A 24,269-nucleotide genomic window follows, 5' to 3' on the forward strand; every position below is an offset into this window, starting at 1 on the left:
AAACAATGATGAGAGTAAAATCGAGGCATTGGTTAACCGGACCTATGTCAGCTAATGAGGATAGAGGTGATGAGCGAACCAGATTTGGTACAAGTTACAATAGAGCTTTGGATAACCTTAAGTTTGGAAAGGGTTGACATCGGAGATCAAGTAGGAGTTAATTGGAATAGTCAAGTCTTGAAAGAAATAAGGGGGTTACAACAGCAGATCAGCTGAGGCAGTGGCAGAATCATATCGTGTTATAAATGTGAAAATAGGTGGCCTTAGCAAGGACACAATATGTGAATGGAAGCTCATCTCAGAGGCAAAAATGGCAGCAAAGTTACAGTCTGATTCAGCCTCAGACACTTGCCAGGGAGGGAAATGGAAACAGTGGCTGGGGAAAGGAGCTTGTGAAGAGGACCAAAAACAATGGTTTTGGTTTTTTTAATATTTTGGTTCATTCACTGAATAGCAAGTGATAATTTTGAGACAGCAGAGGAGTCAAGGAGGGAAGTGATGAGGTAGAGGTGGGCCTCATCACTGCATGTGTTGAAACTGATACTGTGCTTTCCAGTGATGTCACCAAAGAGTAGGATGTCGATGATACACAGGAGGATGCCAAGGGTATATCACTAAAGGAAACCAGAGGCAACTGTGTGAGAACGAGAAAGAGAAGTGTTTGCAATTGATTCTCTGACTACATTTAGGTGAGAATGGAACTAGTTGGAAGCAGTCACGCCCAGCTGGACATTGGTGCAGAGACATTGGAAAAGGGTGGCATGGTTGACCGTAATAAAGGCTGCAGACAAATCTTACCTTTGTTGCAGTGATTTTGGTAAGAGCTATTTTAATACTGGGATGGGCCAAAACCTGATTGCATGGATTCAAAATTGGAGTTCTGAGAAATTTATATATGGATTGGGAAGGCAAAAATACATTCAAGGAGCTTGGAGAGGAAACGGTATTTAAGATGGGGCTCCAGGTTACAAGGATAGTGGAGTCAAGATTGTTTTTCTGAGAAGAGTGATTGCAGCAGATTGGAGGGAAGGAGGGTGAGAGGGAGGGGACAACTGTGAAAATTTCTTATCAGGAAGGAAAATTAGTTTAATCAGCAACTTAGTGAGAGTAGGGTCTCAGGGACATGATGAACTTTGCAAGGGTGTGCTATCTGATTGCACACTGAATAGATGTCAACATGTTATAATTAAAGAACCTGAAAAAAAATGCATCCGGTTACAGTCAATTAGTAATTGGAATCAGAGATCTGACTTGGGTCTCAACACCAGGACGAAGGTTGACAATGCCTTGTAGTTACAAAGCCTCCAAAGAAAATATCATTCTGATATATATAAAATTTCTCCAGCCATTCATGTCCTGCCAGCACTTCCAGCGAGGACAAAGAATTTGCACTCAGCCAAATCTCTGTTCACTACAGTAGGGCAAGAGAATCCTGCTGGCTTAAATGGCCAGAGAATCCCACCCTATATGTAATAGATACACTTTATAGTTACATGTACATTTATATAAATACATACTTATCTGTAATAGTATATAGAACATTGGGGATTTGCGGTATATTGTCAGTCTGTTAAGACTTGTTTTGTTCATGAAACAGCAAAAAGATTTTTTTTCTGTCCGTAGCTTGAATGGTTTCACCAGAAAGGGTGAAATGTCTTGATATTTGATGATGAGGTTCAGATGGAGGTCAGTGAGGCCACAACAGTTTATTAAAATACAGGTCAGTTCCTCTCTGCATCTCTGCAGACAGCAGCACAGCACAAATCCAAGTCAGTCAAAACAGCCTAAAATCAGACAGAGCCAGGCCAGAGAGACCCAGGCAAGTAAGGTTAAATGTGTCTATCTGGTTCTGCCTGCTCCCTGGTGGATGCTTTTTAGCAATCAGTCAAATGCAATGTTAGCAAAGGACAGTGCTATCTTGGTGACCGACTAATGATAGAAACTGTAGTGCAAAACTTACAGGCAATGGTTAATGAGTCTCAGCAACAATGATCAAAAAGCACCACGGATTTCAGACTGGCAGATATTTTGGCACCTCAGTTCCTGATTAACTGATCTTGTAAGGATCCAAGAGGATTGAGCAGATTTTGTTTTAATCAGAATAATGGAGAGCTGCAGCATTTTGGCTTGACATCAGATTTCCAGCTTTATTGTCGGAACTGCAGCAACAATGCTCATCAACATTTACTTGTCGTGTCAGATGGAGCAGTCACATCTGCTATACACACCCGTGCTTTGGTAACTCAACAATAGCAGACAGCAATTTATACAGCAAAGAACCTGAGCAGCCCCGAGAGCAGTTTTGTCTGGAGCTCCTGGATTCAAATTCAACTTGGCAATGTCTTATTGCACTGAGGCTATCTTGAAAAAATACAGTGTAGGAAAGCAATGGTGCAGAGTAAGGAGGTGGGGCAGGTGGAGGAGGGGCGGGGGGGTCTATACAGAAAAGAAGCAAAAAAAAAGTCAAATAGAAAGACGTGGAAGTAAAGGGAAAAGGGCAAGATGCAAAAAAAAACTAAAAAAAGGAAAAAACTCAATTGAGTGAGGAGCAAAAATGGGAAAATAGGGGGAAAGAGAACTCAAAATGAAAAAGAGTAGTGTGGAATAGGAAATCAGCAAGAGATGAAAAAGAGTTCACAGAGCCCAAACAGAGGAAAAGGAAGAACATGAATGTAAAAGAACTTTCATTTAAAAAAAGAACTTTCATTTATGTTCACCTAACATGGCCTCAGGACTTTGCAAAGGACTTTGCAGCTGATGAAATACTCTCAAATATACTCACTGCTGTAACATAAGAAACATAGCAGCCAATTTAGGAACTTAACAACAAGGTTCTAATAAACAGTGATGTGATCATGACCAGATTATATTATTAAACATTGGCTGAGGAATAAATATTTGGCCGGGACACTTCCCTTGCTCTTCTTTGAAATAGGGCCATGCGATCTATTGGATATATTTGCTAACACTGGTGCAGTATTGAGAGACTGCTGTACTTGTGGAGGTGCTTTATTTCCAAGAGATATGGGGGTTCCAGCCAATATTTATCCCTCAATCATTGTCATTAAAAATAATTTTTAAAAGATCAGGCTATCTCATTGCTGTTTGTGAGATCTTGTAGTGTACAAATTGAACGCTGCACTTCCTACACTATATGCAACTGAATTCTAAAAGTACATCATTGGCTTTAAAGTGCTTTGCAACATCTTGGGTTTATGAACAGTGCTATATAAATGCAAGACATTCTCAAGGGCAATTAGGGATGGGCAACAAACGCTAGCCTGACCAATGATGCCCACATCCCATGAAAGAATGAAACAAAATCCTTCCTCAAAATGTTGCTCTGGTACCAGATTTCAAACTGACCCATAGAACAGGCCAAGGAGAACTCCAAGTTCAAATCATGGCCTGTTTCTCGAGTCAAGTTAGCAATCTGTACAGCTGGAAGGATGGCGGGTTCGTTTGCAGCATGGAGGAGTGGTGGTGCAGAGGCCAGAGTCTCCCACCAGTCTGAAACAATGGAGATCTGACCACAGCCTTAGAAAGAAGGAGTCGCTAGGTTTAAAAAAAAACAAAGTTCATCTTTATTTATAATCCAAGCTACAATCCTAGCATAGAACATCAAAGCATGGAAAATAGAAACAGGAGTAGGTCACTTGGCCCTCCAAGCCGGTTCTGCCATTGTAATCGTGGCTGATCATCAAATTCAATATCCTGATCCTGACTTCCCCCCCATATCCCTTGATCTGTTTAGCCCCAAGAACTCTTTCTCATCTGCCCCATCCGACCTCAGGCAGGTCCGACAGGGGACAATCAGGGAGATACATTTGTCTGACCAGGTTTACCTTTACTAGCTCTACTCTTGGTGCATGGAGGGCCTGAACTATAGAAGCTTTCATCAATATAATTCTCATGGAACTCAATGGACCAGCATTTTCTATTCTGGATGGAATTCTACAGCTCCATAATGGGGCAGAGGTCATAAAATGCAGTGAGCCATTTAAAGGTTTGTTGACTTCAATGGGTCAATAAATTTCTGGCAGTGTAAAATTCTGTCCTGTATGTACACATTGAAGGAATCAGAGGCAGAAATGCCATTTCACTGCTGGTAAAGAACTAAGACGAAAGATCTTTATAAAATCTGTCCTGACCAATTAAGTACAAAGCAGCTGGCTGACATAACATGTGAGAAACCAAGAAAACAAAAAGGACCAAAGAAAATAGACCATCGTCATGTCCATAAGGGCAACTAAGGATGGGCAATGCATTTTGGCCTTGCTAAGATAGTGAACATACACAGCAAGAACAGAAGCAGGGGTGAAAAATAAGAATCAATTTTACTGGTATACGAAGAGGCAAATGAGCTGAGGGTTTTAGAGGAAGCCAAACACTAGAATGTGCATACATACGGAAGAAGCAGCAAATATTTGTACATAGACATGCTGTCTTTGTGAGGATATCAGCATTTCATCTCCCTCACCTCTCCAGAGCATCCTTCCTTCCGCATATAACTTCTGATACAGGTCCATATTTTACTCTTTGACAGCATAGCGCCCCCTGTGGCCACCTCAAAGTTTTCATAGCTGCCATACATCTGCACCACACTCTCCATAATCCGTACAGCCTGGAAGAAAAACAAGGGATTGGAAATATCATCTCATTTGGACATTTCTCCGATTATTGGCCTCCCATATGGTCTTGCGTGAGTTTCAATAATCTTCCAGCCTTCTCTAGACTCCGGGAAGGTGCCAGAAGATTAGAGAATTGCACATGTTCATAAAGGTTGCAAGGATAGCCCCAGCAATGACATACCAATCAGTTTCACATCAACAGTGGACAAGTATCTAGAAATAATTATTTGGGATGGGAGCAATTATCACATGAAAAATGTAGGTTGATTAGAAAGAAATTGATTAAAAAATGGATGTTTAACTAATTTGCTGGAGTTTTTCGAGGAGGTAACCAAAAGGATCGATGTATAGACTGCTATCGATGTGCTGTACATGAGTTTTCAAAAGTCATTTAATATGGTGCAACACAATAGACTTGTAAGTAAAGTTACAGCTCATGAAATAAAAGCAATATTCATGACAATGGATACAATATTGGCTGAATAATCAGAAGCACAGGGTAATAGCCAATGGATATTTTTGGGCTGGGGTAGGTTTGTAGTGATGTTCCCCATGAACCACTATTGGGGCACAAATTTGCTAATATATATTAATGATTTAGGTTTGATGTGCAAGGAATAATTTCAAAGTTTGCAGATGACATGAAATTTGGAAGTATTGTAAACTGTGAAAAGGATAGTGTTGATAAGTTGACAGATTGGGTAGATAGATGCTAGATGAAGTTCAATGTGGAGAAGTGTGAGGTAATGCATTCTGGTAGGATGAACGTGGAGAGACAGTACAAAATAAGGGATAAAATTCTTAAAGGGGTGCAGGAACAGAGGGACCTGGGTGCATATGTGTACAGATATTAAGGTGGCAGGACAGGTGGAGAGACCAGTTACTAAAGCATGTGGTATTCTGGGCTTTATTAAAAACAGCACAGAGTACAAGAGTAAGGAGGTTATACTTACAAGACACGAGTTAGACTTCAGCTAGACTATTGTGTTCTGTTATGGGCACCACCCTATAGGAAGGATGTGGATATAGTGGAGGGAATGCAGAAAGCTTTACAAGAATGGTTCCAGGGATGAGAAACTTCAGTTATAATGATAGATGGGAGAGGTTAGGACTTGCTGTTTGGAGAGAAGAAGGCTAAGAGGAAGAAGTTTAATAGAGATGTCCAAAATCATGAGGAGACTGGACAGAGTAGATAGGGAGAAACTGATCCCACTCATAAAAACTTCAAGAACAAGAAAGCACAGATTTAAAATGATTTGTAAAAGGAGTAAATGTGGTGTGAGAGAAACCTTTTCACACAGTGACTGGTTCAGGTCTGGAATGCACTGCCTGGAAGTGTGGTGGAGGTAGGTTCAATTGAGGATTCAAGAGGACATTAGATGATTATTTGAATAGAAAACATGTTCAAGGGTACGGGGTAAAAGCAGGATCATGGCATTAAGTCATGATGCTCATTTGGAAAGCAAGCGCAAACATGATGGGCCAAATGGCCTCCTTCTGCACTATAGCAATCCTGTGATTCTGATGGAGGACTTCTGGAAACATACTCCCATCTCCCATATTCTCCAAATCCAAAGATGTGCAGGTTAGGTTGATTGGCCATGCTAAATTGGCAGGGGGATTAGTAGGGTAAATATGTGGAGTTGCAGGAGTAGGATCAGGGTGGGATCGTGGTCAGTATAGGCTCAATGGGCCGAATGACCTCCTCTGCACTGTAGGGATTCTATGATTCTACGATACTCAACTCTTCTAAAAATGGAAGCCATTAAAACTGTGAAATATTTCTTAATAATCTCCAGTTCAGTGAATATCTACAAAGCAAGCTGTGGTGGTGAGCACTGTGGACCAGAAAGTCTCAGCTTCATGCAGAAGTGGATAATATCAATTTGGGTTGAGAGTGGTGGAGCTATAATGATGATGCCTCAAGCTCAAAAGGGGAAAAGGCAGCAAAACTAACCAAAATTGCTGAAGTGAATAAGCATGGGAAACATTTGGGGTGCAATGAGGTAAGGGCGGAATGATATTGAGCATGTACTGTACAGGCAGACATGATAGCTTTGGATCAATCATTTTTTTAATATTCATTTATGGGATGTTATCATTAATGACAAGGCCAGCATTTCTTGATCATCCCTAATTGCCCTAGAATTGGATAACTTATTTGCCCATTTCAGAGGGCAATTAAAAGGGCATGTTGTTGTGGCTCTAGAGTCACATGTAGGCCAGACCAGGTAAGGAGAGCAGATTTATTTCCCTGAAGAGCACCAGTGAATCAGATGGGTTTTTGTAATAGTAGTTTCATGAGACCAGCTTTATATTCCAAAATTATTAGTTGAATGGGTGGAACAGTGACATAGTGATTAACACTGCTGCATCACAGCGCCTGGGACCTAGATTCAATTCTGGCCTTGGGTGTCTGTGTGAAGTTTGCACATTCACCCTGTGTCTGTGTGGGTTTTCTTTGGTACTCTGGTTTCCTCCCACAGTCAAAAGATGTGCAGGTTAAGTGGATTACCCATGTTAAATTGCCCATTAGTGTCCAAAGATGTGTAGGTTAGGTGGATTAACTATGGTAAGTGCGCAGGAAGAGGTGGGAGCAGATGGGCCTGGGTGAGATGTTCTTTCGGTGAGTCGGTGCAGAATATATGGGTCGAATGGCCTCTTTCTGCACTGTAGGGATTCTATGGTGGGTTCTGAATGGCTGTCCCCAGAGCACTAGCTTGGGCTTCTGGATTACTAAACCGGTTACATTACAACTACACCTCCTGAAGATCCCATCAACCCTCTCAAATACACAGGAAACTACAGGAAAAAAGATGGGCAATTTTTAGAGAAAAAAATACTAATCAGAAGTAAAGAGATGTTGGGCAGAATTTCTTAGCCCTTCCTGCCAACAGGATCTTCTAGTTCCACTGATACCAGTCTAGGGTTACCCAGCAGTGGAATGAGTAAGCCATGCAAGTTGCCATTGACCTCAGTGAGACCAGAAGATCCAGCCGCTGGCTAGTGGCAAGCTGGCTCTACTTCAGGAAAACCTGCCTCAGGAAGACTGGAAAATTCTGGATATTGTGGGTCCATTTTTGGCACGAAAGCTTGGTAAAGTTGGGTGTGAGGTGAGTAACACGATCTGCGCCTGCCTCTGCACTGGCTCCCTCTTTACCAAGGTCCACAAATGGCTACGATTGGGACCGTGCCTGAAATGGGCGTGATGACCACTTAAATGCATTTACATGCATTTAAATTGACTTAATGGGCTGCACACCCAACCTTACTGGCACTTCCCCCTTTACCACCGCATTCACCCATCCAGATTCAGCGCAAAACTGATATGCTCCATAAAAATCCAATTTGGATGCTCCAGTAAGTGCTGAGCATTCGATGGCTGACGCATCGAGATCAGTTGGGAGGGATGGAGTGGCGGGGTAAGGGGGAAGGGGATCTACTGCCACTCTGCCTGAAATCAATGGGAAGGGAGAGCGGACCCACCGCCACTCTGCCTGAGATCGGTGGGGGGAAGGGGCCTCGATTGGTCTGGGTGGCAGATGGGTGAGGTGATAAGGGGGTCAGTAATGTTGTGGGCAATGTCTGTGGGGGCCAGGGGGTGGCATTATCTGGCCTGGAGATATATGGCAGGGAAGCCACATTCTATCATTTTTTTTCTGCGCATATGCAGTTAGAGGCGCCGATCAAGCTGCAGGATTTCGGGTGCGTTAAACCCAGCCCACAGGCTTATGCAGCGCGATTCGGAATTGCAGATATTTTTGCAGGCAGCGTGTGTATGGGGATCCCTGAAAATGGGTCTAAAAGTCAACTCTAAAACACTCCCAGTTTCAAATCCACCAGCATTTAGAATCAAAGTTGTAAAACAGGGCCTTGTATCAAAATCTGCAGTCATTATACCAAGAGTAGGCAAATGACAAAGTGGATATTTACAGCACAGAGAAACACAGGGTGCACCATCGACAGGACTAGAAGATCGTGTGCAAAAGACTAGAATGATTTTTTTCCCTCACTAAAGCTCCTCATCTTTAATAATGCAAAAAAAAACACAAGAATGAAAAATTTAAATAGAAAAAGGGTTAGAATGAGCACTGATGAAGGGTCATTCAGACTTGAAACATTGGCTCTATTCTGTCTTCTGATGTTGTCAGATTTGCTGAGATTTTCCAGCATTTTCAGTTTTTTTTTCAGATTCCAGCATCTTTTGCTTTTATCTTCGTAATAATAACAGTTGGGGACTTCAACTATCCAAATATCAACTGAAAGCAAACAGTGTGAAGGGCACAGAAGGCACAAAATTCAAGATAACATTTTGAGCCAACACATAACAAGCCCAATTCTAGATTTAGTCTCAGGAAATGAAGCTGGCTAACAGGATGAAGTAGCATTCTGGAGATAATAGGCAGGATTCTCCAGTCTCATCCCTGATGGGAACCTGTTGCGAGCGAGAATAGAAAATTTGGAGTTCCAGCCAAAACTCCATTCACTTTCAATGGCACTGGAAAATCCCAGCCATGAACAAGGATGGAAAATTTCTGACACTGACTATAGTATGGTCAGGTTTAGCATAATTATGGGAAAGGACAGGAATAATGATTTTAAGTTGGGGAAAGATAAAATTTACTAAGTTTTTCTTCATTTATTAGAGTCACAAGTAGGCTCACGTTAACAGTAATGAAGTTACTGTGAAAATCCTCTAGTTGCCACATTCTGGCACCCATTCAGATACACTGAGGGAGAGTTTAGCATGGTCAGTAACACATCTTTCAGACTGTGGTAGGAAACCGGAGCATTCGAAGGAAACCCACGCAGACATGGAGAGAATGTGCAGCGAGTGACCCAAGCTGGGAATCAATCCCTGGTTCTGTGAAGCAGCAGTACTGAGCCACAGTGCACTGTGAGAAGTGATCTGCCAAAAGTGGACTGGTCACAGCTACTTGAAGGGAAATCAATGACAAACCAGTAAGAGGCATTCAAAAGTGAGATTCGACAGGCACAGTATAGACAGACGTGTCCCTGCAGAGAAAAATGGCAGTACTGCCAAATCTAGGGCTGCCTGGTTATCTAGAAGTATACAAGCTAAGCTAAAGCAGGAAAAGAAAGCTTATGAAAGTCACAAAAATCTTAATACTGTAAAGAGCCTAGAGCAGTATAGAAAACTCAGGGGTGAAGTAAAAAAGGTAATTAGGAAAGCAAAGGATAAGAAAATAAGGTGGCAAATAAAATCAAAGAAAATCCAAAGATTATTTACCAGTACATTAACAGCAAGAGAATAACTAAGGAAAAGATAGGGCCTATCAGTTCATAGTAACCTGTGGGCTGATTCAGAAGATGTGGGCAGGGTTCTCATTGAGTACTTCATCTCTGTCTTTAAGGGGAGAGAGATGATTCAGATATTCTAATTAAAGGGGAGGAGTGTGAAATGTCAGATTCAGTAAACACAATGAGAGAGGAAATACTGGAGGGATCAACATCCTTGAAGATAAATAAATCAACAGGATGGATTGGGTATTAGAAGAAGTCAGGGAGGAAATTGTGCATGTTCTGAGGATCATTTTACAATCCTCACTAGAGACAGGTGAGGTACCAAAGGATTGGAGGTCCGTGAACGTTGCAGCATTATTCAAAAGAAGTGTGAGGAGTCAGTCAGAAAACTGGTTTCTCAGCCCGACTTCAGTGAATGGCAAATCATTAGACTCAATTCTGAGAGACAGCATAACCTGTCACTTAGAAAGAAATGGATTGATCAAGGACAGTCAGTGTGGTTTTGTTCAGGGAAGATTGTGTCTTACTAATTTGACTAATTTTATTTGAGGAAGTAACAAGGAGAATTGAGGGTAGTGCAGTGGCTGTTGTCTAATGGATTTCAGTTTGGCATTTGGCAAGGTTCCACATGGTTGACTGGTCAGAAAAGCAAAAACCTGTGGGTTGGGTGGAAATGTGGCAGGTTGGATCCAAAATTGGCTCAGTGACAGGAAACAAAGGGTACTATTTGGTGAACATTTTTGTGACTGGAAAAGGGTTTCCAACAGTGTTCCACAAGGCTCAATGTTGGGTCACTTGTTGCTTGTTGCTTATTTATGATCTGGAGTTAAATTTGAAAGGCACAATGGGAAATCTGCAGATGACACAAGAATTGGCTGTGTAACTGATCGTGAAGAGGATAGTTGTTGGCTCCAGAATGAGAGTTTGATTAAATGGTACAGAATTGATAAATGGAATTCAATTCAGATAAGCATGAAGTAATGCATTTGTGGGGGGCAAATAAAGCTAGGGAATACTCAGTAGATGGGAGGATATTTGGAGGGCTAGAGGAAATGAAAGACCTTGGACTGCATGTCCACAGGTGGCAGGAGAGACAAGTAAGTTGGTAGGAAAGCATAGGAAATGTTTTCCTTTATTGGGTCAGCTATTGAATACAAGAACAAGAATGTAATGAAGGCACTGTATAAAACATTGTTTAGGCCACAGACAGAGTTTTGTCTAGAGTTCTGGTTACCATATCACAGGAATGACATAATTTCTCTGGAAAAAGGACAGAGGAGATTTACAAGAACGATGCCAGGGCTTGAAAATTGCAGCTACGAGGAAAGATTTGATAGGGTGGGTATGTTTATCTTGAAACTGAGGAGGCTGAGGGGTAACATGACTGAGGTGCACAAGATTACGAGAGGGCTAGCAATAGAGTAGGCAGGGATGCTCGGTTTCCCCGAGCGGAGAGATCAATTACCAGGAGGCACAGATTTAAGGTGATTGGTATGGTGGTGGGTGTTAGGAATTTGCTGTCTGGTTTGGAGGTGGAGGCAAAAACCCTCATCTCAATAAAGGTATCTGGATCTAAAGCACTGCAACCTACAAGGCTACAGAGCAGATGCTGGAAAGTGGGATTAGAATGGGCAGCTTATTTATTATTTCTTTCTTTTTCGGCTGACACAATGGGCTGAATGGTCTTTCTATGCCATAACTTTTTGATGATTTTGTAGAATGGAAAAAACAAATAGAAACACATACTAAGGCAGAAATACACAGGCACATGCACATACAAAATTAAAATAAATGTGAGACATGTGCTATCATTTCAAACCTGAAGCCATGCAATAATTGGATTAATTTACTTATGTCCACATGTCCATTCTTGGCCTATGCAATGTTTCAGGGAAGTCCAAAGCAAGCCAGGGGAATAGCACTTCATCTTCCAGTTAGGCACTTTACAGCTTTCTGGACCCAACATGAGTTCAACAACTTCAGACTGTGAACTTTCTCCTCCACCTTGACCCTTTCTTTGATCCAACAAAAAAATGTTGTCCCAAAACAGACACACCCTCCCCTCAGGGCAATCTGCCATTTGTTCATATGTTTTGTTTGTACAGAGCGCTGACCTTTGTCCTGCTTTTAAGACATGCCGATACCTTGCATTATGCCACTATCAGCATTCCCTTTAGTCCTTAACACTACAATTAACACTTCCTTTCTCTTGTGCCCTAACATATTTCTCTATTTTCTCCTTTGTAACATCCATCCTTGACCTTCTAATTGCTCCACCTGCTTCACCCACTCTTAAATTGTATAAAATCCATGAAATATCTCCTTCTCTTTAGCTCTGAAGAAGAATCATATGGACTCACATTGATAACTCTGTTTCTCTCTTCATAGATGATGCCAGAACTGCTGAAGTTTTCCAGCTTTTTCTGTTTCTTATTTCAGATTTCCATCTTCTCACGGCCTTTTGCTTTTATTGAAATAATTTGGCAAAGTGCTTCCCTTATCTTAATCTGTGCCCCTGGATCCCATTGTTTTGCTTTTTTTTATTTACTCAACGTGATAACCAGTGGGCACTGATACCAACTTGTCATTGTGCAATTGGCATTCCTGCCACCTTCACTGAACTCAGCAAAGACCAGTAGTTAAATGTGGCATTTTCAACATCATAAAGCTTGGCCATCCAGTGATCAAATCCATCGAGTCATCAAGGCAGCTCAAAGAGAATTAAAATGATCAAACTAAACTCCATTAAACACAACCTATGATCAGGAAGCTTTAGGCAGCTAATCCAATTCTCCTGTCAATACGTCATGTGAAATTAAAGCTCAATTTGAATTATATGCGAAATGGTGGATCATCCCAGACAGATTAGGAAAATCAGCAGCAACAGCTGAGCTACAAGACACTGGAGCAATTTGGTACTGTAATAAACCAATTCCCAGGCAGAAACCACAGTCCAATTGTAACTAAGACTTTCCAACCTCATTCTCCCCAGCTGTCATTTAGCAGGGTTGGGACAAGCTAATTTAGCATAGAACAAGGATTAAATTTGGAACCTTCCTAATCTGCATGAACCAGCACCATGCCATCAAGTGCAATACACCCACTTTGCCATCAGAATCATTTATACTGATTTTGTTTTGCTCGATTGTCTACCCAGCTCACTATACAGGAGATGATAAACACACTCTGACAAGAACAATGTGCATTTATGTAGCGCCTTTAGCATAGTAAAGCATGCCAAGTTGCTTCATTGGATCAACAGCAAACAAAATTGCACACCAACCTACAAAAGGAGACACTAGGACAAGTGACCAAACTAAAGGAGGTAGGCTGGAAGTAAAGTACTAATGGAGAAGAGGAGATGAGACAAAGGTTTGGGGAGGGAGAGGGAGTGCCTGAACTTTGAGTCTTGAGAATTGAAGACACAGTCCAGATGTTGATTGATGGAAACCAGAGGTACACAGGAGACCAGAAATGGAAGAAAGTAGTGCAGGATGGTGGCACAGTGATTGGCACTGCTGCCTCACAGCACCTGGGACCTGGGTTCGATTTCCAGCTTCAGTCACTGTCTGTATGGAGTTTGCACATTCTCCCCATGTCTATGTGGGTTTCCTCCAGTGCTCTGGTTTCCTCCCACACTCCAAAGATGTGCAGTTTGGCTGGATTGGCCATGCCAAATTGCCCCTTAGTGTCAGGGGGACTAGATAGGGTAAATGTCCGGGGAAAGGGCCTGGGTGGGACTGTGGTCAGTGCAGACTCAATAGGCCAAATGGCCTCCTTCTGTACTGTAGGATGCTATTAAAAAAAAGAAAAATCGAGAGAGATTGTGGGACTGGATGAAGGTAGAGATAGGGAAGGTCGAAAGATAGGAAGGGTCGAAAGTTATGGAGGAATTTAACACAGCTATAAATTTTAATTTTCTGGCATTGACAGACCTGGTGCCAATGTGGGTCAGTGAGCACGGACCGTGAGAATGAGGGATGGAAGGCAGGGTTTGTTAATGAGCTGAAACTCATGGACCATGGAAGATGGGAGGCCAGCGAGCTGAATTTGGAAATAACAAGAGCATAGAAAGTAACAAATTCTAGTGACTCAAGAAGAAGTTCTCACCTGTTCGATGAAACGGTCAGAGGCTATGCTGTACTTGCTCATTATGCTGCTGCTGAGGGGCTCTGAATATTCAAACTGAGGATTGTAGGTGTACTTGGACTGGAAAAATAGCTCTTTCTCTTTGTCGACATTTATTGGCCGTAGTGCCACCAAGAGGCAAGGGCTTTTAACAGGCTGTGGCTCTCGTGCATTGTACCTGGCTATATGAGGGAGAGAGGTGGCATTCCTGATCCGGGCTCGGGAGCAATCAGAGCCAGTGCTGTTCATGCTATATGAGCTTTCGCTCCGTCTCATCCAGCTGCAGTGTCCGTTACTGACCAGGCTTGATCCAGCTCCAAGCAGCCTGCTGACCTTCAAGCTACAAGTGAGCGGCCCCGGTGCCTGTGGCACTGTTCTTAATGACGCCTCTGGCTGTGTTGGAGTGAGGCTGCTGTGTGACCGAATCCCATTCCTTTCACTGCTCCTTCTCTCGACTGTTTTCTTGGGTACTTTGGGAGGGCCCACCACCCTCTTGCTCTTCTGAGGCCCAGCCAAGGCCTGTGCTCCTGGATCAAGCACCATCTCTGAAGTCAGGAAGTAGTATGGTGGGAAGCTGAAATTTATTCTTGATCTACCCTTCTGTACAATAGAAAAGAGAAATGATATCATGTCCTCTGTTGAATTAAGGTCAACTTCCACTTTTTTTTTGACCCTCACTTCCTGTGCCAGGAATTAGACATTGCCAAGTTTAAAAAGAGTCCAACATTAGATCTGAATCCAAGATTTAAATTAAAACATTTCAGAACAACACAAAGAGCTCACTTTGGCCCATATTGCCAGACATCTTAGTGCCCAATTTAAAATGTGTCTGATTTCACGACCCATTGAATTCAACAGAGTAAAACTGAGAGGTTAACACAGCCTTCGCTACACTCGCCTACACTAGCTAGTTAACACTAGCCTGCCCATTAGCCCAGAGAGTGACTGAGTCACATCGATTAGTATAGTATTTGCTTTAATCTCTGGCAAGGTAATAGTAGTAATGCTAAACCATTTTCAAAGCCACCGCTTTAGAGGCTCAAAATAACTGTCTGGCAAGGTGACAATCACAACTGCACATTCTGAAAAAAAGAGACAAAGAAATAGTTTCCATCTCTTACAAAAGCAAAGTACGGCAGATGCTGGAAATCTGAAATAAAAACAAAACAGATGGAATTGTCTGGCACTGTTGTGGCGGAGGCCAGGCCAGAAAATGCAATGGCCATTCAAAAGGGCACTGACTTGGACGGGACCGGAAAATCCACCAGTGGGAAGGACCAGGAAATTTAGGACAACATCTGTAACCTTTTATCAGAGCTTCAAATTGGCCACAGGCTGTGCATTCATTCTATAACAGGCATCAGGAAATGCCATTTATAGTAAATGAAGTTAGGCTCATAAGGACTGCTGTGATCGAAGACAGCTTGCATTGAATCTCACCAAGGGATGCCTAACTCTAGCCAGTTTCTGGCTGAAAACCCATGAAACAAGAGGGAAAATCAACATTATTAAAGGGGAGACAGTGGCATGGTGATAATATCACCGGACTGGTAATCCAGCAGCCTAGATGAATGCACTGGGGACATGGGTTCCAATCTCACCACGGCAGCTGGTGGAATGTCAATTTAATTAATTAAAGGTCTGGAATTGAAAGCTAGATTGGAATTCTCCAGTCTCGCACTCCCCTTTACTGTTGTTAGTGAGACTGGACAATTTGGGGCTCAGCCAAATCTCCGTTCACAGCAGCAGGACTGGAGAATCCCAGCCACAAACGTGATCAGTGAATTCTCGCCCTGGTCTCAGTGATGGTCATGAAATCTGATTCACTAATGTCCTTCAAGGAAGGAAATCTGCTGTTACCCAGTCTGGCCTATGTGTGACTTCTAACTGCTCTCTGTACTGGCCTAGCAAACCATTCAGTTGAAGGGCAAATGAGGCAACAAATACTGATCTTGCCTGTGACAGCCACATCCTGTGAAAGAATGCATTTTTACAAACAGTCTTTTATATTTTTTCCCAATGGAGCCTCATGGTGTAAGAGATGCAAGTCAGCTCATGGCCAGCTAGGTCTCACTTACAGAATAATGCATTGTGCATTGTGGTTTAATCCTGCTGTCCTTAGGCTATGACCTATTCTCCAACACAAGGAGAGAACAACAATTTCAAATATTAGGAGATTGACTCATATTCACATTTATAGAATTCTTAAAAAATAATTATTTTGCCTAATTGAGTCCTGCTGTGTTGTATTTTACAACAACAGCTCACATTCAGCACATCCGAAAATGTGCGGGTCAGGTTGATTGGCCATGCTAAATTGCCCCTTAGTGGCCCGGGATGTGTAGGTTAGGGGATTAGCGGGGTAAATGTGTAGGGTAATGCAGATGGGTCCTAGGGTGGAATGGTAGTCAGTGCAGACTTGATGGGCCAAATGGCCACCTTCTGCACTGTAGGGTTTCTATGGTTTATGCAACAACTTTAATATTGCAAAACAAAGAGTAATCAGCCACAACTTACAAGTGCAGCAGAGGCACTAGCAAGGACTAGTTGGGCTGAATGGCCTCTTTCTGTGCCTCATATCCTATGCAAAAATCTGTCACAATTCACATTAAGTGAAATTAGGTCAGGTGACTAAACTCTGGCTTAGAGGTCTTGAATAAGAAGAGACATATGGAGAGTCACTTTTTTTTTATTGGGAAACTGTATGCAATCACTAAGCCAGTTAAGGGGAACACATTGAACACTGCTCTCCAAGTGGTCTAAATTTAAAATCTGCTTTTACTCTGACATGTCTACATTTGGAGGATGAAGGACATTGCTGGTTCTAACATTGCAGCAGCTGTTATGACCATGACTTCCTCTTGCTTCCTGGCATTCTCAACGCTGAACTGGTCCAGCTTTGATACATAAACAATCAGAGAGAGGCTTAAGGCCCAGGAAATCTATTGGCCTTCTGACAATTCAGCAAGGAAGCCATGAAGCCATGTCCACTGGAAGTCGAAGTATGAACCAAATAACCAGTACTAAAATGGCAGAAAATTGATTAAACAAAAATGTGACTGGGTCAAATCCATTCCCATCGGCTTCAGCTGGGAAAAAAGATTGAGCGAGATGTAAAAAGCAGATGGCCTTCCCCATTCATCATTTTCCTGCAATATGTGTTAGTATAATTACCCTTTTTCTTTTTCTTATTTGAATTACCTCATGTTTCATTTCATTGAATTTTAAAGTGATAAAACACAGAAGAAAGCCATTCAGTCCACTGTCTCTCTCTGCCCATTCTGGAAAAAATATCCAATTAGTCCCAACCATTTTGCTTTTTCACTTGGACCAACAAGTTCTCCCCTGCCAGTATTCACCCAATTCCAATTTGATTTTTTTTTCTCTTCTACTATTCTTTCAGGCAGTGCACTGAATTCTCCAACTGTTCACACCCTGTTGTTGTTGTCAGAGAGGACAGAGTATTCAGTGCTCAGTCAAGTCTCCATTCACTGCAGTGGGATGGGCGAATCCTGCTGGTGTGAAGGGCTGGAGGATCCTGTCCACTGTTTTTCAAATCACAACAAATGACCTTTTTGCTTCTTCCTGTCACGTCTGCTTCTTCTGCCAATTACTCTCAATTTGTGTCCTCTCGTTATTAATCCTCCAGCAACTAGAAACTATTTCTTCTCCATCAAAACTCTTCATGATTTTGAATGTACAGCAAATTTCTCTGTAACCTTCTCAGATCTAAGGGGAAAAATCCCAGCTTCTCCAATCTTCCCACATAACTGAAGTCCCTCATCCTTGATACCACTCTAACAGACACCCTCTTGTACACACTCTGAAGCCCTGAACTCTTTACTAAAGTCTTGTGCCTAGAAAGTTATCTTCTTTAACAGCGTCCCATTGCTTATTGGCTGCTTTATCTGCTGATTTTGAATTCCATATCCACTTGGGTCAAATCCATTTCCAACTCAGAGAAATTAGTCTTTTTCCCAATCAAATATTTTTCCTTGTTCTTTCACATAGCTACCCTAAACCTACTGATGGTGTGCTCACTGTTTCCAAAATGCATGTTACTAAACTATGCTCCATTTGCCCCATTTCCTTGATAAAAACTCTGTTGATGTTAGATACAAGGGTATCCCAAAACCCAGAAGGATAATTTGGAATGCTGGTTCTTTACAGTTTATTTTTCAATTTTGGTTTAATTTGAGGAAAGATATGCAAACCAGTGAGGAAAGTTTTGGTCTTCTTGTAATCATTCAAATAAAAGAATGTTTGTTAATTTGTAAAGATACACGCATTGAGGACTACAATACAAAACAAAGGTACATTTAACTACAATAATGGCTACACATACGCACATACAGTATCCTTGAATTAATCCCATTCCATATCTATCTACATTCCTAAACTCCCTGTCCCTGAGAAATGTCTCTGTTCAAAAACAACATCCTATATAGTTTAACACTACGAGCTAAATCCAGCAAAATAGTTACCACATCTGAGTTGTATCTTTAATTTTGGGAAACCTCTCTTCTGATTCAGCATAGACTTTCTGAAGTTTTCAATCAGCAGCTTCTAGCATTCAATCCTGCTTTTGGGAGAGCTTCTTTTTCCAGCTGGGTATGGCTATGATCTTAACTGCTCATCAGCTGCTTCTGCAGTAAGAGCTAATCCTGCTACTGATACACCGTTTTGCCCTTTTAATCTCATTCTCTCTAAACAACTCGCCTTAGAGGCCTGCTTTCAATGTGTGAGTATGACATGCATTCGTATGTGCCCACTTCACTTAAGTAATTATCTGCTATTAAGCTAATTCGCACATCAAAACCCTCCAGGCAACTGTACTCATATCAAATCCCTTTTCTCCAATGCTTTAAACCTTATCTTATCCAAGCCTTTATGATTATTATTTCATACAATTCTTGAATATTTACTTTATTCAAGCTTCTTGACAAAATTCCCAGAATTTGATCTTGCACTCCGTCCTCATTTGGTAGGAAACATACTGATCAAGAAAGTTTTCTTGTGCACATTTCAGGAATTCCTCTCCCTCTTTGCCCATTTCACTGCTATTTCCCTAAAGGTCTTGTTGCAAATGCTGCGATATCATTATTGCTAATGTTGTTTTTTAGGAGCACAGAACTTGAGTACTGCTGAAAAAAGAGAATTTTGTTGAGGTTTGTCATCTTGTACTCATCAGGACAGTTTGCAAGAATACCAATGTCAGGGGAATGCAATAAATTTGTTCCTTTTCCTTACACAGGTATTCTTGCGAGTTGCTTTGCTGATGAGTGCAAGGTGAAACATTTCAACAAAATGTCTCTTTTTTTCAGGTGTGTTAATACATGAAAATGTCTAACTCCATATGCTGCAGGATGCCCTGCATCAGAAAGATCCCATTCAATTTTTTAAAAAATTCCTTTTAAAGGGTTCTTTCCTTTGCTTTGCCTTTTTGCTCTGCTAATCCTTCTGATAATGGACAGCAAGGCGAAGACCAAGAAAGTTGGAGCTGGGCAACTTGGGCTGCTAATTATGGATAATCCAGGGCCTTGAGATCGCCTCAAAGACAAAAGGCATCCATTTTCAACCCTCATAAGACATGTTTTGTTGTGTCTTTGGTTCTACTGAATTCCACAAATCCTTGATCTTTGTAGAAAGTTTTTATTTTAGTCATTGTACCTATCACTGTGAGTTTCACAGTGTATATCATCATCCATGCTTCTCTGAATCGTTTTTACATTTATTTTCATCATTTAAAAAAAAACATGTTTGCACACTGAGGAATTTACACTTCATATTATCATAGAATCCCTACAGTGCAGAAGAAGCCATTTGGCCCATTGAGTCTGCACTGACAATAATCCCAACCTGGCCCTATCTCACACATTTTTGGGGTTTGGAAGGAAACCGGAGCTCCTGGAGGAAACCCACGCAGAGATTGGGAGAACATGCAAACTTCACACAAACACCCAATGCCAGAATTGAACCTGGGTCCTTGGCACGGTGAGCCAGCAGTGTTTTGTCACCCTTCATAAAACACCAACTATTACTGCAGATAACAAGGTCCTAATAAACAATAAATATAATTCTGGGGAATCAGAGAGTGAGGGAGTGGAAATGAATGAGTCTGCCTAATCCAACCGTCCAATATAAGTATAGAGATGGCAATGGTTTGAGAGATGATTACCTTCCCACTTTGACAAGGTGGAGTCAGAGCAATAGTTTGCTGAGAAGGGACAAATATTGACCTTTAAAAGCAGGCAGGATTTTTTTTTTAAATTAATGGTTAATCCTTCATGTAGTTCCATTGGAATGCCTGTGTAATTTTAGATTATACAATATATAAAATCTAATTTCCTGCTATTTCATTATTTGTCTGCTAGTACTATGTACTGTATAATTGGGAAGAAAATATAACGCCACTCCTCGAAGTGTGTAGTATCTGAAGGATCACTTTTCACTATAATCAGTTCAATCTCCTCCAAGATGTCACTTTGTCTTGGTGGTGGCATTCCTTGTTACAGTTCCTTAGCTAACAGGATGAATGAACAGTGGTTACCACGGGCTAATGGCAGATACATTGTCAAAGATCAATCATCATAGTGGGAACCAATGAACAGCAGTTCCTAGGGCAACAATCATATTTGAGCGAGTAGTGTACAGAAAAAAAAATCCTTTTCCCACCTGACCTACATGTTTCCTACATTACAACAGTGACTACACTTAAAAATTAGCAATTGTCTGTAAGTGCATTGAGATGGCCGGTGGTTGCAAAAAGCACTAGATAAATGCAAGAATTTCTATTTCCTTTGATCGGACCTTTTTTCTCATTCACGGGATGTCAGCAACATTGGCTGAGCAGCATTTATTGCCCATTTCTAATTGCCTTTGAGGAGGCATTTAAGAGTCAATCACATTGCTGTAAGCCAGACCAGGTAAGGACAAGGAGCAAAATACTGCAGATGCTGGAATCTGAAACAAAAACAGAAAATGTTGGAAAATCTCAGCAGGTCTGAAGGCATCTGTGGGGAGAGAATACAGCCACCATTTTGAGTCTCGATGACCCTTCATCAGAATGGTAAGCTCAGCACGTTTCCTTCCTTAAAGGACATTAGTGAACCATTTGGGTTTTTACGACAATTAATAATGGGTTCACGATCATCATTAGAATTTAATTCCAGATTTTTATTGAATTCAAATTTCAGTAATGACCATGGTGAGATTCGAACCTGGATCCCTAGAGTATTACCCTGGGTCTCTGCAATACTAGTCCAGTAATAAAACCACTATGCCATTGCCTGCCATTTACCCAGGCTCTTCACAGTCAAATGCAAAGAAATCACATGATTAGTTCCAGCCAAAAACCTTGATGGAAAGAGATCATGGCTGGAATTCTCTGACAGTTCACACCCCGCCATCGCTGCCAATGAGGATGGAAAATTTGGCGTTCAACCAACTCTCTGACAGGGCATCTCACCCAGGCCCATCCCCCATCCTATTCCATAATCACATGCATTTTCTTACTAATCCCATAAACTACACATCTTGAGACACTAAAAGGGGCAATTTAGCATGGCCAATCCACCTAAACTAACCTGCACATCTTTGGAGTGTGGGAGGACCCAAAGGAAACTCACGCAGACACAGGAAGAATGAGCAAACTCCACACAGTCATCCAAGGCTGGAACTGAACCTTGGTGCTGACCATTATGCTACCATCCGCCAAGGTTTGAAGGAGCAAGGATTAAATCTGGCACAATTCTCTAACCAATATGGCTCAGTAGCACCATGCATTCAGCTGCTAAGTCATTCACTGCACATCTAATGCTCACCCGTCTCTGCAATTCCCCCCTCTCCCACAAAACTATAAAAAAATTATTTACAATCCATTGAATGTTAAACTGTGTGACACCACAGCTCCCAAAAACAGTACCCAATAATCTTGGGATCGTCAAGTGATCTTATTTAAAATGGAATCAACAAGCCCATTGAGTGTTGGAAGAAAGGAGGGACTGTAGGAAAATGTGTTTTAATAATGCCATTCATGACCTTAGGGCACCACAAAGTGCATTACCCTCAATGAAATGCTTTTGAAGTAAAGCAATTGACAAAATTAGTAAATTAGTAAAATTATTTAACAACAATTTATATTTAATAAATATTTAGCAATAATAATAAAATCAAAATAATAAAACATCCTGCTTTAGATGCTGGTTGAGGAGTAATTAATGCCAAGGATAGCAAAGAACTCCCTTGCTCTTCATCAAATAATGTGATAAGATCTTTTACATCTACCAGGGAGGGCAGACGGGGCTATCCAAAAGATAGCAACTCTATTGTGCAGGGGAGTGCTCCCTTTGTGCTGTCCTGGAGTGTCAACCTGGGCCATGTGAAGCGGGACTTAACCCCACTCTGAATCATGAAGTGAGAGTGCAGCACTTGGGGGGACTATATAGCAGGGCTATTTTATGGAGGCGACAGGGGACTTGTGGGCTGGTTGGACAGCTGGTGAGAGACATTGCCTCATTTGGGGAAGGCCTGCTGAATTACAGGCTGATCAGGCAATTATCAAGCCACTGGCGGGTCTTCCACAGGATTCAGACCCAGGGGCCACTTAGAGTTATTGGCCAATCAGGAGCCAGCAGATCTTTTACTGAACAGTGCCACTTGAAGATGACACCCAGCGGAGGCCCATCAAGACATAGCAAACCAGGCCAGAGGTAAATGATAGTGGGACAACTTTCATGGGATGGGAATCATAGGGGAGGGGAATGTATAGGGTGAGCAACAAAGGCAGGGGAATGACTCTCAGCAGGTCACCTCTTCCTGGTGCCATATGCTTTCAGCAAGTACTGAGTGCCTTTAAACATCATGTCACATAATGGAGATATTAGTCAAGGTTTTGCACATGATGGCTGCTTTACCACCACTGTTAGCTTATGCCCATGTATAGATACTGGGAGGAGGACAGTATCTGATATCTCCCACAGTCAGTAACCTATTGATTGTCTTTTTTTTGGTGCTCTGTTCTGACATTTTATTTAAGAATCTGCAAACATTAATTATTTCATCTGGAGTAGATGTTTTGCTTTCCAAAAGAATCTCCCATAGGCCAGGCACTACCTTCCAAAGTCAAGCTAGACAACAGCACAGATACACTTGTAGACTCCCAGGTATGTACCAGTGTGTTGCTATAGTCAACTAAATCATCAGTGCTTAGCTTACTTAAATAGGGGCAATAGTTTAAACTGGTACTGGGGAAATGCAGGTATTCCATTAAATTTATAGCTTAACAATTTAAACTACTTAATATAAATACAAATAACAGTAGAGTGATATTTCTAAACTTTTAAATAAAACACATTAAAGATGGCAAGGCAGATAATGTGTTGCAACTGCAGCATATGGGAGATGGTGGACACCCAGTGTAATTCACAACACTGGTGTCCACCACATCTGCATAAATGTCCACAGCCCAAAAAATTTTTATTCAGATTTGATTATCTGGAGTCTGACCTTCAGGTACTGTAATGCATCAGGGAGGGGAAAAGATACCTGGCCACAATGTTCCAGGAGGCATGAAAACCCCTGAGGCCAGGCACTTCTGATTTGGCCTGTGATCAGGGGCAGGAGAGTGTGAACATAAGAACATAAGAAATAGGAGCAGGAGTAGGCCATCTAGCCCTTCGAGCCTGCCCCGCCATTCAATAAGATCATGGCTGATCTGTCGTGGCTCAGTTCCACATTCCCGCCCTCTCCCCATAACCCTTAATCCCCTCTCTTATCAAAAACCCATCAACCCCCGTCTCAAAAATATTTAGTGAGGTAGCCTCCACCACTTCAACGGGCAGAGAATTCCAGAGATTCACCACCCTTTGAGTGAAGAAGTTCTTCCTCACCTCCGTTCTAAACCGTCCCCCCTTTATCTTGAGGCTGTGCCCCCTAGTCCTACTATCCTTTCTAAGCGGGAAGAGTCTCTCCACCTCTATCCTATCCATCCCATTCATCATCTTATACGTCTCAATGAGATCTCCCCTCATTCTTCTAAACTCTAACGAGTACAAGCCTAGTTTATTCAGCCTCTCCTCATAGCTCAACCCCCTCAACTCCGGCATCAGCCTAGTAAGCCTCCTCTGCACTCCCTCCGAGGCCAAAATATCCTTGCGTAAGTGCGGCGACCAAAACTGCACACAGTACTCCAGCTGCGGCCTCACCAGTGCCCTATACAGCTGCAGCAAGACCTCCCTACTTTTA

General features: G+C 41.9%; 1 protein-coding gene across 2 annotated transcripts in view; it reads right to left on the reverse strand.

The window, feature by feature from the left end:
* The window catches only part of kiaa0895l, a 69,279-nt gene that overhangs the window by 30,897 nt on the left and 14,113 nt on the right, over positions 1-24,269 (reverse strand). Inside the window, exons 2-3 of one of the 2 annotated variants that reach the window (XM_080187206.1) lie at positions 14,007-14,624; positions 4,481-4,624 (exon numbers count right to left, since the gene is read on the reverse strand). In XM_080187206.1, coding sequence (XP_080043332.1) covers positions 4,481-4,624; positions 14,007-14,624 — 762 coding nt within the window. The remainder of the gene's footprint in view (positions 1-4,480; positions 4,625-14,006; positions 14,625-24,269) is intronic. The other variant, XM_080187207.1, reaches the window with a different exon arrangement.

This window comes from Carcharhinus amblyrhynchos, chromosome 4 (assembly GCF_965287045.1).
Source record: "Carcharhinus amblyrhynchos chromosome 4, sCarAmb.v2.hapA, whole genome shotgun sequence".
Classification (NCBI taxonomy): Eukaryota; Metazoa; Chordata; class Chondrichthyes; order Carcharhiniformes; family Carcharhinidae; genus Carcharhinus; species Carcharhinus amblyrhynchos.